This window comes from Labeo rohita, chromosome 3 (genome assembly GCF_022985175.1).
Source record: "Labeo rohita strain BAU-BD-2019 chromosome 3, IGBB_LRoh.1.0, whole genome shotgun sequence".
NCBI classification, from domain to species: domain Eukaryota; kingdom Metazoa; phylum Chordata; class Actinopteri; order Cypriniformes; family Cyprinidae; genus Labeo; species Labeo rohita.
Window position 1 is genome coordinate 15,546,803 of NC_066871.1, and position 12,270 is coordinate 15,559,072.

Genomic DNA, 12,270 nt, shown 5'->3' on the forward strand with positions numbered 1-12,270 from the left:
ATACTGCAGGTTGAAATGAAATTTTAAAAATATATTTAAAATAAATGTAAAATAAAAGTGTATGCAAACACTTCAATTACACTCAATGAAGTTTTTACAATAATTAAAGTTACAATTACATACTTATATTTCTACTCTACTCGTTTTTTTAAATATAAACATTTAAATGGTCATAAAAACTTGAATTATTCAAACAAATTAAATATTTAAGAACTGTACAAATAATGAATGTGTTATATGGTGCGTATTTAGCAAAATGCATTTTTGATTAACAATTTTATGGTCATTGAATCTTTTTTCTGAGGTAAATGTGACACTACGTTATACTGATGTCTTGGTGCGGCTGAAACTGATTGAGCGATTACATGAGATATGGTATTAAAGGGGAAGAGACGATCAGTTCATGTACACTTTAACCGGCACCAAAATGGCATTTAATGTTTGAACACTGCAATTATTTGAAATGAGACTTTGTTTCATATCAAAAGTCATAAAGCGCAAAGCTTATTGCGATTTATTAGATGGGAGGGTCGTTACAATGTTTTGTTTGTTAACTGAAAACAAGCTAAACTAAATGTTTCCTTCGTTTCGTAAAAATGAGAATCAATTCAAATCGAGAAATCATTCTTTTTTACCCAGCCCTAAAATCACAGCCATCATGAGGAGTACAAACCTTGTGAGGTTGTCCTTTACTTGCTAATGAAAAAACAGGCGTTAGATTTCAATAGTTTATTACAATTAATAGTGGAACAGTACAGATAGCATTCACAGGAGTCCGTTTGTTATTGGCCCTACAGAGAGAACACTGTAAATGTAGACAGGCAGACATAGAAAAATAAATCCAACAGTGACAGCTATCTGAAGCCCTCACCAAGCAAAGCTGGGGACAGGACGCCCAACAGCACCTATGGGTGCTGCGAAGGCTTCACACTTTTTATTACAGTAGTATATTTACAGTGACTTGCCTTGATAAAGGTGCTGTACGAAACTCCAGCCGCTTCAAATTAATACGAACCATATTTACTACACTTCACTTCTAAAAACCTAAACAAAACATGAGAAAAAAGCCAGACTGTATGATCTGCAACAAAAGGGCAGGTCTAAACAATAGACTTGGTAAAATCAAAAGTCCCATGCGTTACACAGTTTGATTACTCCATCTCCTCATTGCAAGAAGGGTTACGGTTACTGATCTGGATTGTAAAGCACACCACTAGATGGTAAAATGGTTGAATCACCAAACCTATTGAAGACCAGTGGTGACGCTTTAATATCGGCCTCCAGGAGACATTACAGGAGGTCTCATGCCAATGGCGGGCCGAGGGGGAGCGGCCTGGTAGGGAGGGACCATGGGCGGGGCTTGTCCGTAAGGAGGCATTCCTCCCGGGACATACCCAGGCACACCTTGCGGCGGAGCACCATATGGCCCTACATGAGAGGAAACTGATTAGTTACATTTGAAACAGTGGTTATGCTTCCACAATATACACTACTGTGTAAAAGCTGGCTGATTAGTAAGACTGTTTAATTATTTTTGAAAGACATAAGTCTCTTATGCTCATCAAAGCTGCATTTATTTGATCAAAAATACAGTAAAAACAGTAATATTGTGAAATATTATTAAAATTTGTAAAATCCATTTTTTTCATTTGAAAATGTAATTTACTCCTGTGATGAGAAGCTGAATTTACAGCATCATTACTCCAGTCTTCAGTGTCACATGGTCATTCATCAAATCATTTTAATATGCTAAACTTGCTGTTTAAGAAACATTTATGTTCTTGTTGAAATAAAAATCATTTTTAACATTCTCAATGTATTTACTCTTACTTTTGATCAATTTAAATGCATACTTGCTGAATAAAAGTGTTAAACATCTCACTGCCTCCACCCTTTTAAACAGTAGTGTTAAACAGTAGACATTTCCTCTCTTACTTTGAAATACAGGGTGCATCCAAAAGTCTGAGAGCCCACAAAAGCACCTACCTTGCATGGGATGCCTAACACCAGGCTGCTGTGCAGGAATGCCCTGCTGAGGCGGCAACACGCCTCCCATTGGTGCAACTGGCGGGGATGTTACGTGGGCCTGTCCCGCACTAGGGATTTTACACTGGTAGCGAGGCAGCTGTGCTCGCAACTCCTCCTGTCAAACACATAATGCAAAATGCACAACCCAGTAAGACTTAAATATGGACTTTTTTTGCTTCCTTGTTTTTTTCTTTTGTGTGTAACGCAAAAGATTTTGTAGAGAAATCTTTGACTTTCAGAGTACAGATAAAATCATTATTCAAATGTACAGTTGCATGAGAAAGTTTGGGAACCCTTGTGAATCTGTGAAAATGTGAATAAGTTTAACCAAATAAGACAGATCATACAAAATGCATGTTATTTTTATTATTTAGTACCGTCCTGAGTAAGATGTTTTCAATAAAAAAAAAAAAATTTACATATAGTCCACAAGACAAAAAAAAAAAAAAAAAAAAAAAGCTGAAATTATTAAAATATCCCCCTTCAAAAGTTTGGGAACCCTTGGTTATTACTACTGCGTGTGGTTACCTGGATGATCTACGACTGTTCTTCTGTTTTTAGATAGTTGTTCACAAGTCCCTTGTTTGCTCTTTACAGTTTACAGTTAAACTGAGCACTGTTCTTTAGAAAAATTCTCCAGCTCCTGCAGATTCTTTGGTTTTTCAGCATCTTTTGCATATTTTAACCCTTTCCAGCAGTGACTATGATTTTGAGATCAATCTTTTCACACTGAGGACAACTGAGGGACTCAAACACAACTATTGAAAAAAAAAAAAAAAAAAAAAAAAAAAAAAAAAAAAATCATTCACTGATGTTCCAGAAGGGGGGGTGAAAACTTTTGAACAGGATGATTAAAATTTTGTTGTAATATCATTTTTTTCCCCATTTATTACTGCCCTTCGGAAGCAACAGAAGATACGTGCGTGTTTCCCGGAAAATAAACTACAATTTAACTTGTCTTCAAATTCAAAAAGTTTTCACCCCCATGTTTCCTCCTGGAGCATCAGTGACTGTTTGAACCTTTTTTAATAGTTGCATATGAGTCCCTCAGTTGTCCTCAGATCGTTCACATTTTCACAGGTTCTGCAAGGGGTGCCCAAACTTTTGCATGCCACTGTATGTTGCATAGAAGAAAAGACTCCAGTGTTTTATCAAATAAAAGCATGCATCATTCCAAAGCTGAGCAGTTATTTCTGCAAAGGTTAAAGATCAAAGGACAGAAACAGGTACACTTACCAATGATATATCTTCATCAGGGTGGATCAACTTACTGGTTGCACTGGTGGTGGTGAGGGTGGCAGGCTTACTTGTGACAGGGGTACCTGGTTTGGCCACAGTGCTGCTCGTGTTGGTAGGAGCAGTGGCGGAGGACTGGGTGTAAGCTGGGAATGTCGGTTTGGGAGCAGCAGAAGGTGGTGCAGTGGAGCTCACCGCTACACCAGAAGCAGCCTGCTGAACCTGCAGAAACAGACCAAGGAGCAAATCAGATACAGATCTCAATTCTGCATTTGGGTGCATTTTGGCCAATATAACAAAACATCAAAACAAGCGTTATTTACTTAATCTAGAAATAAAGCAAGCACACTTTTCAGGCAAAATTTAAGATTGTATAAATCAGTTACTGGCTGATATTAAAGATTGTGCATACTCATTATTAAGTGCCATCCAATACTCACTTAAAGTCAATATTTAAAAACACTAAAAATTTCATGATACTGTACATTTCATCCAGTACACTTTAATTTAAATTCACTTCATATTTCCTTGTTTTACCAGCTTAGAATTAATATCAGCCATAACATTCAGTCTGATCAGTATTAGACAGGATTAAATATCAGTGCATCCCTAACAACTAAATTTGTTAGGCTCTTTGGGGCCTACAAACAGTTACAATGTGACTATGAAGGTGGATTTTACACCACTAAAAGCCAGAAGAGAAACAGTCCAAGTTTAAAAAAGAGAATTAAGCAGTGTATCATTTCTCGGCTTCAGCTGAAATCAATCTCTTTCAACTCTTCTGAAGCACTACAGACGTCCTCTAGAGCAAAGTCAATTATTCTAAGAGGCAGTCTGAGATCTGTCTGCTGTTACATGCCATCAATAGTTTTATGAAGCAGCTCTTTCACCGAGTCAGCAAGCTACTGCATACTTGGGACAGCGGTTTAGAGGATGCTGACAAACTGTCCAGACTGGAGGAGCCTGAGCTTGTGCTTGGAGCTCGAGTCCCCATCTGCAGCATGGAGAGAGAGCACACAATAAAGAGCCTCAGCTGTTTGATTCTGGACATGACCACTGCTCACCAAAACTATCATCATCAACACACTTATCACTAAATCTCAGTTTGTTTAAAACCATGCTCTCAGACTACTAGCTCTAAGGTTTTTACATAAATATACATGGATCCCCAAGTGATTAAAGTTTGTCCATTAATACAGCCCACAAATTAGTTGATAACTAATAATTAGTTCCTAACTCAGCTTCATTGGTCTCATAGGTCTTAATAGGGTTTAATAACAAGACTTTTTTTTTTCTGTTGTGTGCTAACAACAGTTTAAAACCCCTGTATTAGGAGGAGCACACCTGCAAACCTGACAACATCATTGTCAGTGGTGTAAAGTGATACAACAATAGGTTTGTTTACATACACAAATTTTTCTTTAATCCCATTTCATTAATATGAACAATAAGTTTTCAATCTGACTTCAGTGCACATACAGTGCCCCATTCACTGCACTCAGAACTGGAGAAAGCACTGCTCTTATGTCACCAGAGCTACTGTGAGTACAACTATTACTTTTGCCTTAATGACACACTTAAAAGGAAAGCTGACAAATGTCAGAAGAACTTTATTTTAGCCCAAAATTTTTAACTGTTCTCCACTACTGACCAGTAAGACAACAATAAACATGCATTTTCATAACAACTAAAACGTATGTAAGCAGAGATCTAATTAATAAAAGGGTTATGGAATACATACTCATAATGGCACTTATGTATCCAGGTATTTTGACTGAGACGACAGTCATATTCAAGCATTAACATGCTTATTTTTTTCAGCTTTTCACTGCACTTCCCTGCTCTCTCTCTAACCCAATAATTTGTGGATTTAAAAAAAAAAAAAAAAAAAAAAAAAAAAAAAAAAACTCTACCAGTCTTAAGTAGCACATGTATATTTGTAGCAATAGCCAAAAATACATTGTATAGGTCAAAACTATTTTCTTTTATGCCAAAAATCATATTAAGTATACTAAGTAAAGATCATGTTCCATGAAGATATTTTGTAAATTTCCTACCGTATATATATATATATATATATATAAACACTTCATTTATACAACTTTAAAGGTGATTTTCTCAATATTCAGATTTTTTTGCACCCTCAGATTCCAGATTTTTAAACAGTTGTATCTCAGCCAAATATTATCCTAACAAACCTTACATCAATGGAAAGCTTATTTATTCAGCTTTCAGATTATGTATAAACAGGTTCCCACTCTTTCATGAACACCAGATTCAAGGACTTTCAAGGACTTAAGGACTTTTTAAAGCACCATTTATTTTATATCAAGCACCCATCAAATTCACATGCCAGCATATTTAGCGTCAGGAAAGACCTCTTACAGTACCTAACATTTCACTTACACTTAACATTTACATACATTTTGTAACAAGGTTTTGAATGTGTAGGTTTCATAAATTTAGACCATTTTGAGCAGTCGTGTTCAAAAGAATTTTGAATTTCTCAAATGTTGATTAAACATATATATATGTTCTTGCATCAAACTGTTTTTGCTGCAATTCTTGTAAAAGATTTAAATTTGAAAGAATTTCTCAATTTTTAAATTAATAAAAAATGGTTTAATCGGAATTAATTTAGTCAGATTGAACCAAACATTCCGCATGTAAATGTAGTTGTGTTCAAGGATTCAACATATGTCTGTGACACATTACTCACGCTGCAAACGTTTACGTTAGAAACCTTTGATCGCGCATATAGGACATTTTTTGAAATAGCACCATTCCACTAAACAAAATTTATTTAAAATATATTTCAAGCACTTTCAAGGACCTTTATTTGTTTTTAAGTACTTTCCAGGCCTTGAATCCATGTGTCTGTTATTCAAGTACTTTCAAGAAGTGTGGGAACCCTCTATAAATCTCAGTTTCAAAAAACTGACCTTTATGACCCTTATGCTTTTGTGGTCCAGGGTCACAGATACTGTTTGAGCCTAATCAGTCTGTGAAAGTGGTTTAATACAAAATATAAACCCTTTAAATTTACTTCAGACACCTTTTAAAATGATTTCCTTTAAAAATAATATTTAACAGACAATACCTTTTCAGCCTTTCTACTTCGAAATTTCACATTTAATTCAGTGTGTTACTTGCAATTTTTGGTTATTTTTTGATATTTACTAGCAGTTCCTTGCAAAAAGGTTCTATACCAGAGTTTCAAAATACCTGTCCTGCACTGGGAAACAGTGGTTTGGAGACGCTCGGCTGTGGTGTGGACACTGTGGTGGCAGGCACAGCCGGCCGGGCGGTAGCAGGAGGGGCCTGAGCCATGTGGGGTATGCCAGGGTGATGACCCATGGGAGGAGGTATTCCTGAGCAGAACAAATAATTATTAAAATAAGTATATAAATAAACCAGAGATGGCCAAACTAGGGTAATGTTTGATTTGGCCCGCCACACCATCCGAGAAGAGAGAGGGGGGGATGGAGGGGGATGCCTTCGACACAGATCGTCATTTGTAGTTTGTGACGTAATAATGCAATAATGGAGAAATTAAGGCGGTGGCACACAGACAAGAGAAATTTTTAAAAAAAGTTTGGCAAGACGAGTTTTTACTCACTGAAGTCAAATCAAAGGCAGTATGTCTAGTTTGCAAACAGTCAGTTGCTGTTTTAAAAGAGTACAATATCCGTTGTCATTATGAAACAAAACATTCTGCAGCTTTCTCAAAGTACAGCGGCGAGGCGCGAAAACAGAAGGCTAACGAGCTGCTTGCTAAACTTCGATTCGAACAGAGCGCGCTGCTACGTCCTTCAACAGCACAAGAAAGCACCACACGGGCCAGTTATCAGATTTCCGCTCTAATTGCTAAAAGTGGAAGAGCCTTCGCTACTGGAGAGTTCGTCAAGGAATGTCTTGCAGTGGCTGCAGAAGCAGTTTGTCCTCTCAGGTACGAGAAGCGTAATGAGATCAGAGTTTTTCAGGAAAGCAAGGATGGTAATATTCAAGTGCCCACTGATAAGAAATGGCTCTCTGACCTGGCTTTCCTTGTGGATGTAACAGAGATGCTCAATGTTTTGAATGTTCAGCTCCAGGGAAAGAACCAGATTATCACCCAGCTTTTTGATCATCAGAGCCTTCAAACAAAAACTACTGCTGCTCAAAAGACATCTCTCAGCAGGTAACCGTAACATTTACAGTTATAATATTCAGGAAATTTTATGTGCAATTATAATTATATTATTAGTAGTTATATTTAGAATTATATGTGGAGTTTGCATTTATAATCAGTCATGTCAGCATTTGTGTTTTTGTTGTACTTCAAGCTGATAAAATTTGCTTAAAATTAGCTTGTTTCTTAAATTGTCATGAAATAATAATTTCCTCCTTTTTTCAGTTATTTATTCTATTTTTTTCTTCCTCTGTTTTACATGCCTGCTTTGCTCGTTTCACTTCCAATCTCACACTGTTCTTTCTGTTTCTCACCCCACATGCAGGAAATTTGGCCCATTTTCCCTGTCTTGGAGAGGTAGGCATGGTGAAAGAGAAGGTCCATGAATATGATGCTGTTCTCAGCAACCTTATCCAGGAGTTTGACAGTCGCTTTGAGGACTTCAGACACAACACTGCTGACTTTGAGTTGTTTGCTCAACCCTTCACCATCAGTGTGGATGCAGTCAGAGATGATCTTCAGATGGAACTAATTGATCTTCAGTGTGATTCAGAACTGAAACACAAGTTCACATCTCTTCCTTTGACAGACTTCTACAAATGTGTCCCAGCAAACAGGTACCCAAAGATGTGCAAGCAGGCACAAGTGATGCTGTCTCTGTTTGGCAGTACCTACCTCTGCGAGCAGACTTTCAGTCTGATGAACTTGAACAAGAGTAAACTCAGAAGCAAACTAACTGACTCTCACCTACAAAATATCTTGTCTTTGTCTGTAAGTCAGCTACAGCCCAATCTTGAAAAACTTCTGAAAAATAAGGACCAGTTTCATATTTCTCATTAGGTCACGGACATTGCAACCGAATGGTTTTATTATTGCTTACAGCTTGACTAGTGTGTCTGGCATTGAACTGTATTGTACACTGAACACTTGCAGATTGTTTGTTTTTATTGTAATAAGTTCATTAAAATGCAAAACATTACAAATAAAATTGCATTAGTTAATCAGATTAAAGTTGTTTTATATTTATTTTAAATATTATAAAATAAATAAGGGAAAACCATAGCAACTTTAATGTAATGCAGTTTGATATATGATGCAAAATTTACTTTTGGCCCACGGCACCTCAGTCAAGTTTGATTTTTGGCCCTTCATAGGAAAAAGTTTGGGCATCCCTGAAATAAACAAATACACTTGCCTTCATATACTTAAAAAGCTACGTCAATCAAAAGGTTCCCGTACCTGGTGGCATGCCGGGCATCATTGGGGGCATTCCGTGTGTAGGCGGCATCATCCCACTCATCGGCATCATGCTATTAGTTTAAAATAACACGAGGGAAATGTTCAACTGATCATGGAAGAAGCATGGATTAATCACAAAACATTTACAAATAAAATCATTCTGTTCTATTAACTCTTACCCCGGAGGCATCCCGGGCATTACAGGAGGCATCCCTGGCATCATTGGGGGGACACCAGGCATCATTGGGGGCATTCCTTTGAGAGAAACCATTTAAGAAACACATAATAAATATACTACGCATTAACATTTTAAATCGGGTGTTTTGTATTATTACAAAGCACACCTGAGTAGCTTCCGTGTGGCATCCCTGGCGCTGGGACAGGGGCCATTCCTGGTTGGGTCATAGGGGCATAGGCTGCCTGAGGCTGTACGGTTGTTGCTGGCTGCTGAAAGGAGGGACCAGCCTCTTCATCGTCGTCATCTTCGTCTGAGTCATCCTGCTGTTTTTTCTTCTGATTTTCTGTTTCCAAAAAAGGAGAATATAGTTACTATAGATTTATTTGGGCTACAAAAAAAACGGAGTAAACAGAACTAAAATTTAAATGTGCAACCTTGTGTTTTTTGTTCAAGCACACGTCTCCTCTCCTCCATATCTTTCTCTGGAATGCCCTCCATTCCATAGATCTCCAGTTCTATGTCAGTCCTTCCCGGTATTGCATTAGGGACACCATCAATGGTTTCTTTGTGAACCTTTAATGAAGCAAACAATCAAACAAATATAGATTAAACATACAACAAATTTATTTTTATCTAAGTTATATCACATACATACACACACTACACAAAATAACTACATACCTGCATACAGTGGATGGCCAGACCAGGACCAGTGTATAACTTCTTGTGACATATGTGACACTTAAAGTGCTTGGCTTTCTGATGCTGAATAAGAATCTTTTCATCATCAAAATCCCTGTTACAGTACCTAAGTTTGCAGTTAAAGTCATATAAACAACAACAACAACAAAAATAAAAATAAAACACCAAGAAAACCAGAAGGGACAGAAATTAGGAACATTGGCAACACTGTCAGTGTAAGAATGAGGAACTTTCTGCACATTTCTTTCACTATTATACACTAGAAAAGTTAGTAAAGTGGTTCTTGAGCTCCCCATGACTTTTCAGGTTTTAATGATTTGCTGAACAAGAATTAAGAATCAGGGATTTTTTCACAATCACAACTTCTACCTGAGAAAAAAAAAAAAGCAAACGTTGTATATGTAAAAACGCTTATGTTTATTCATTACAATTTCACAAAATTACAAAACTGGGTTAGGTTACGCAAATTTCTTTTAAAATTATCATTTTAAAAACGGATTTCAGACATCGGGGAAAGGGGAAAAACTGTAGGTAACGTTATTGCGTCTGAAATGCCTTTATTTTTATCTATTTTTTAGCTAACGGATACTTCCTTGTTAAACGTTACCAACATAATAGTCTATTTTTTTACTGAAGCGTGAAACTATTCTACATACATAGAGAAGGAGACAATAAAAACAATTTTAACTTAAATCTATATCATGACGCATTAAGTCGGTGTATTAACTGGTAGGTTTTTCTCTTCGCCATCGTTCAACACAACGCAATTTCGAAAGCCCCTATGATGTACAGCAAGTCAGCTCAGTATGTTGAAACACGGCCTTGATACCACAGAAACAATACATTAGCCATTCCTAAACAGGAAGTGGGCCAACCAGTATTAATAAACAATCTTAAAAAATATTAAACAACGGTACGGTAACTTTTAAAGAAGGATACCAACACCAGGGCTTCATCTGCTTCTTCTTTTTTCTCCCCATGATTATTTACCAGCTTATTCCGCGAACACCACACTGACGCCTACCAAAACATTAGCAAAACTAAAATGGAGTAAATAGGACGTGACGACGGCTTTTCCATGCACTGACAACACGTCACAAGGAATTCCGCCACCAACCGGACAGGAGGTGCACAAACTTGGAAACAAGTTGGTGTTTGAATAACAGCATTCATTCATTCATTCATTCATTCATTCATAATTCTGCATGACTGCACAATAACCCTTATTTCGCTTTCCTTAGTCATTTCCTTAAAATAGGCAGAATGTAAAGCTTAAATATATAGTTATGAGTTGGCCCCGCCATTGTTTTATTGCATTTAGTCAGTGTTATCTATTTTAATAGCCTTTTGATTTTTATGACCCCATTTGAAAACAAATATTGGTTCAGATAAAGAAATATGAGTAAAACATTTTATTTTGTTGTATACACCTAACTTTGTAAAGCTCTGTAAAATCAAGGCTGATTTGAGAAAAATAAATAAATAAATGAAAGTAAGCTTTGTTTTTTGGTTATCAATAATAACCTTAAATTTATTTATTCTCTGTTATACATAAAGAAAGCAGGGAATCATTGCCGAACTGGCTCTGCATGCACATTTTTTTTAAAGTGAATACAGCATGTCAAGGCACACTACTATCAAAGCAATGCATTCAAGCAAAAAATTCAGTAAATTCAGTAAATTCCGTTCCAAAATACAGTCTCCAGAGGTAATTATTTTCTAAGATAAGATATAAATATATTTCTCAAATAACTACATTCAAACAGTATTTATACCTAAAACAATTTTTCATACTTAAAATTAAAGGCAGGCATTTTTACACTCATGTTCAGCTAAATCTGCATTGAATGCAACAAACCAGTTCAATTCATTGAAAAAATAAAATAATATGTATAATGTGTTTCTCATAAACAGAGCCGGGTAACAGCATGATTTATGTTGAACACATTTCTTGTCAGCTTTAAATATAACAGTGCGTTGCATATTTCTGATATGGATTAGAGCTTTGGAAACACATAAAACATGCAAATTATGAAACCACTTAAATCACACACATCATGCACTACCTGTGGGTCAAAAGCCCTTTGTGGATAGATTTATAAATAACTTTCAGACACATTTTTTAGCATTCACCACAGCACATTCCTTAATAAACACAAAGTATCCAGATTTAATATAATAAACTCTCCTTTTCATCTAATACCCTTGTTGTCACCCCATTTGCAAGTTGTTCAAAAGGCAGTTATTTATACCATTTACTTTATTTTAACACTAAACCCTGTATTTCACTCTTCACTTTAACAATGAAGACTGAAATATCAGAAAAGGCTAAAATTGTAAAAAGGTAGCAAAGCAGCAGAGATGTCATAAAAGAACATCACGAGTCAGTTTAAGATATAAATTCAATAATCATTTGAAGAGTGCAAATCCTTTGATCATTAAAGTTTAGCAAATAACATGCTTACCTCTCACTGACCTTTACAAAAATATATGAGTTGTACAACAGTGTAAGTCCCTGCTCAAACATGCTTAACAGTTTATAAATCATTCAGTCAGAAGAGGCTGTTAAAATATCCCGTTCCCATGTGTACATTTTGGTCAATTTTAGGAGGGAAACTTTGGCTGTTATTATAAAAAATATCTTTGTTAATCCTCCTTCAAATACTGAAATTGACCCTTCGTTTGATTGACAGGCGATCTGACCAATCATGATGCA

At 36.3% G+C, this 12,270-nt stretch overlaps 1 protein-coding gene across 3 annotated transcripts; it reads right to left on the minus strand.

The window, feature by feature from the left end:
- Positions 1 to 714: 714 nt before the first annotated feature.
- On the minus strand, positions 715 to 10,620 carry znf207a (zinc finger protein 207, a). Of its 3 annotated transcripts, XM_051101254.1 has the most exons (12): positions 10,494 to 10,620; positions 9,534 to 9,660; positions 9,287 to 9,425; positions 9,019 to 9,195; positions 8,854 to 8,929; positions 8,675 to 8,745; positions 8,183 to 8,239; positions 6,490 to 6,635; positions 4,178 to 4,258; positions 3,265 to 3,486; positions 1,987 to 2,143; positions 715 to 1,428 (listed from the first exon to the last, which is right to left on the minus strand). In XM_051101254.1, the coding sequence occupies exons 1-12, from the start codon at positions 10,532 to 10,534 to the stop codon at positions 1,268 to 1,270; spliced, it is 1,455 nt and encodes a 484-aa protein (XP_050957211.1). In that variant the 5' UTR covers positions 10,535 to 10,620; the 3' UTR covers positions 715 to 1,267. The 3 variants fall into 3 exon arrangements, with proteins under 3 accessions (XP_050957211.1, XP_050957217.1, XP_050957224.1); XM_051101260.1 differs by lacking the exon at positions 8,183 to 8,239; XM_051101267.1 differs by lacking the exons at positions 4,178 to 4,258; positions 8,183 to 8,239.
- Between the last annotated feature and the right edge of the window lie 1,650 nt (positions 10,621 to 12,270).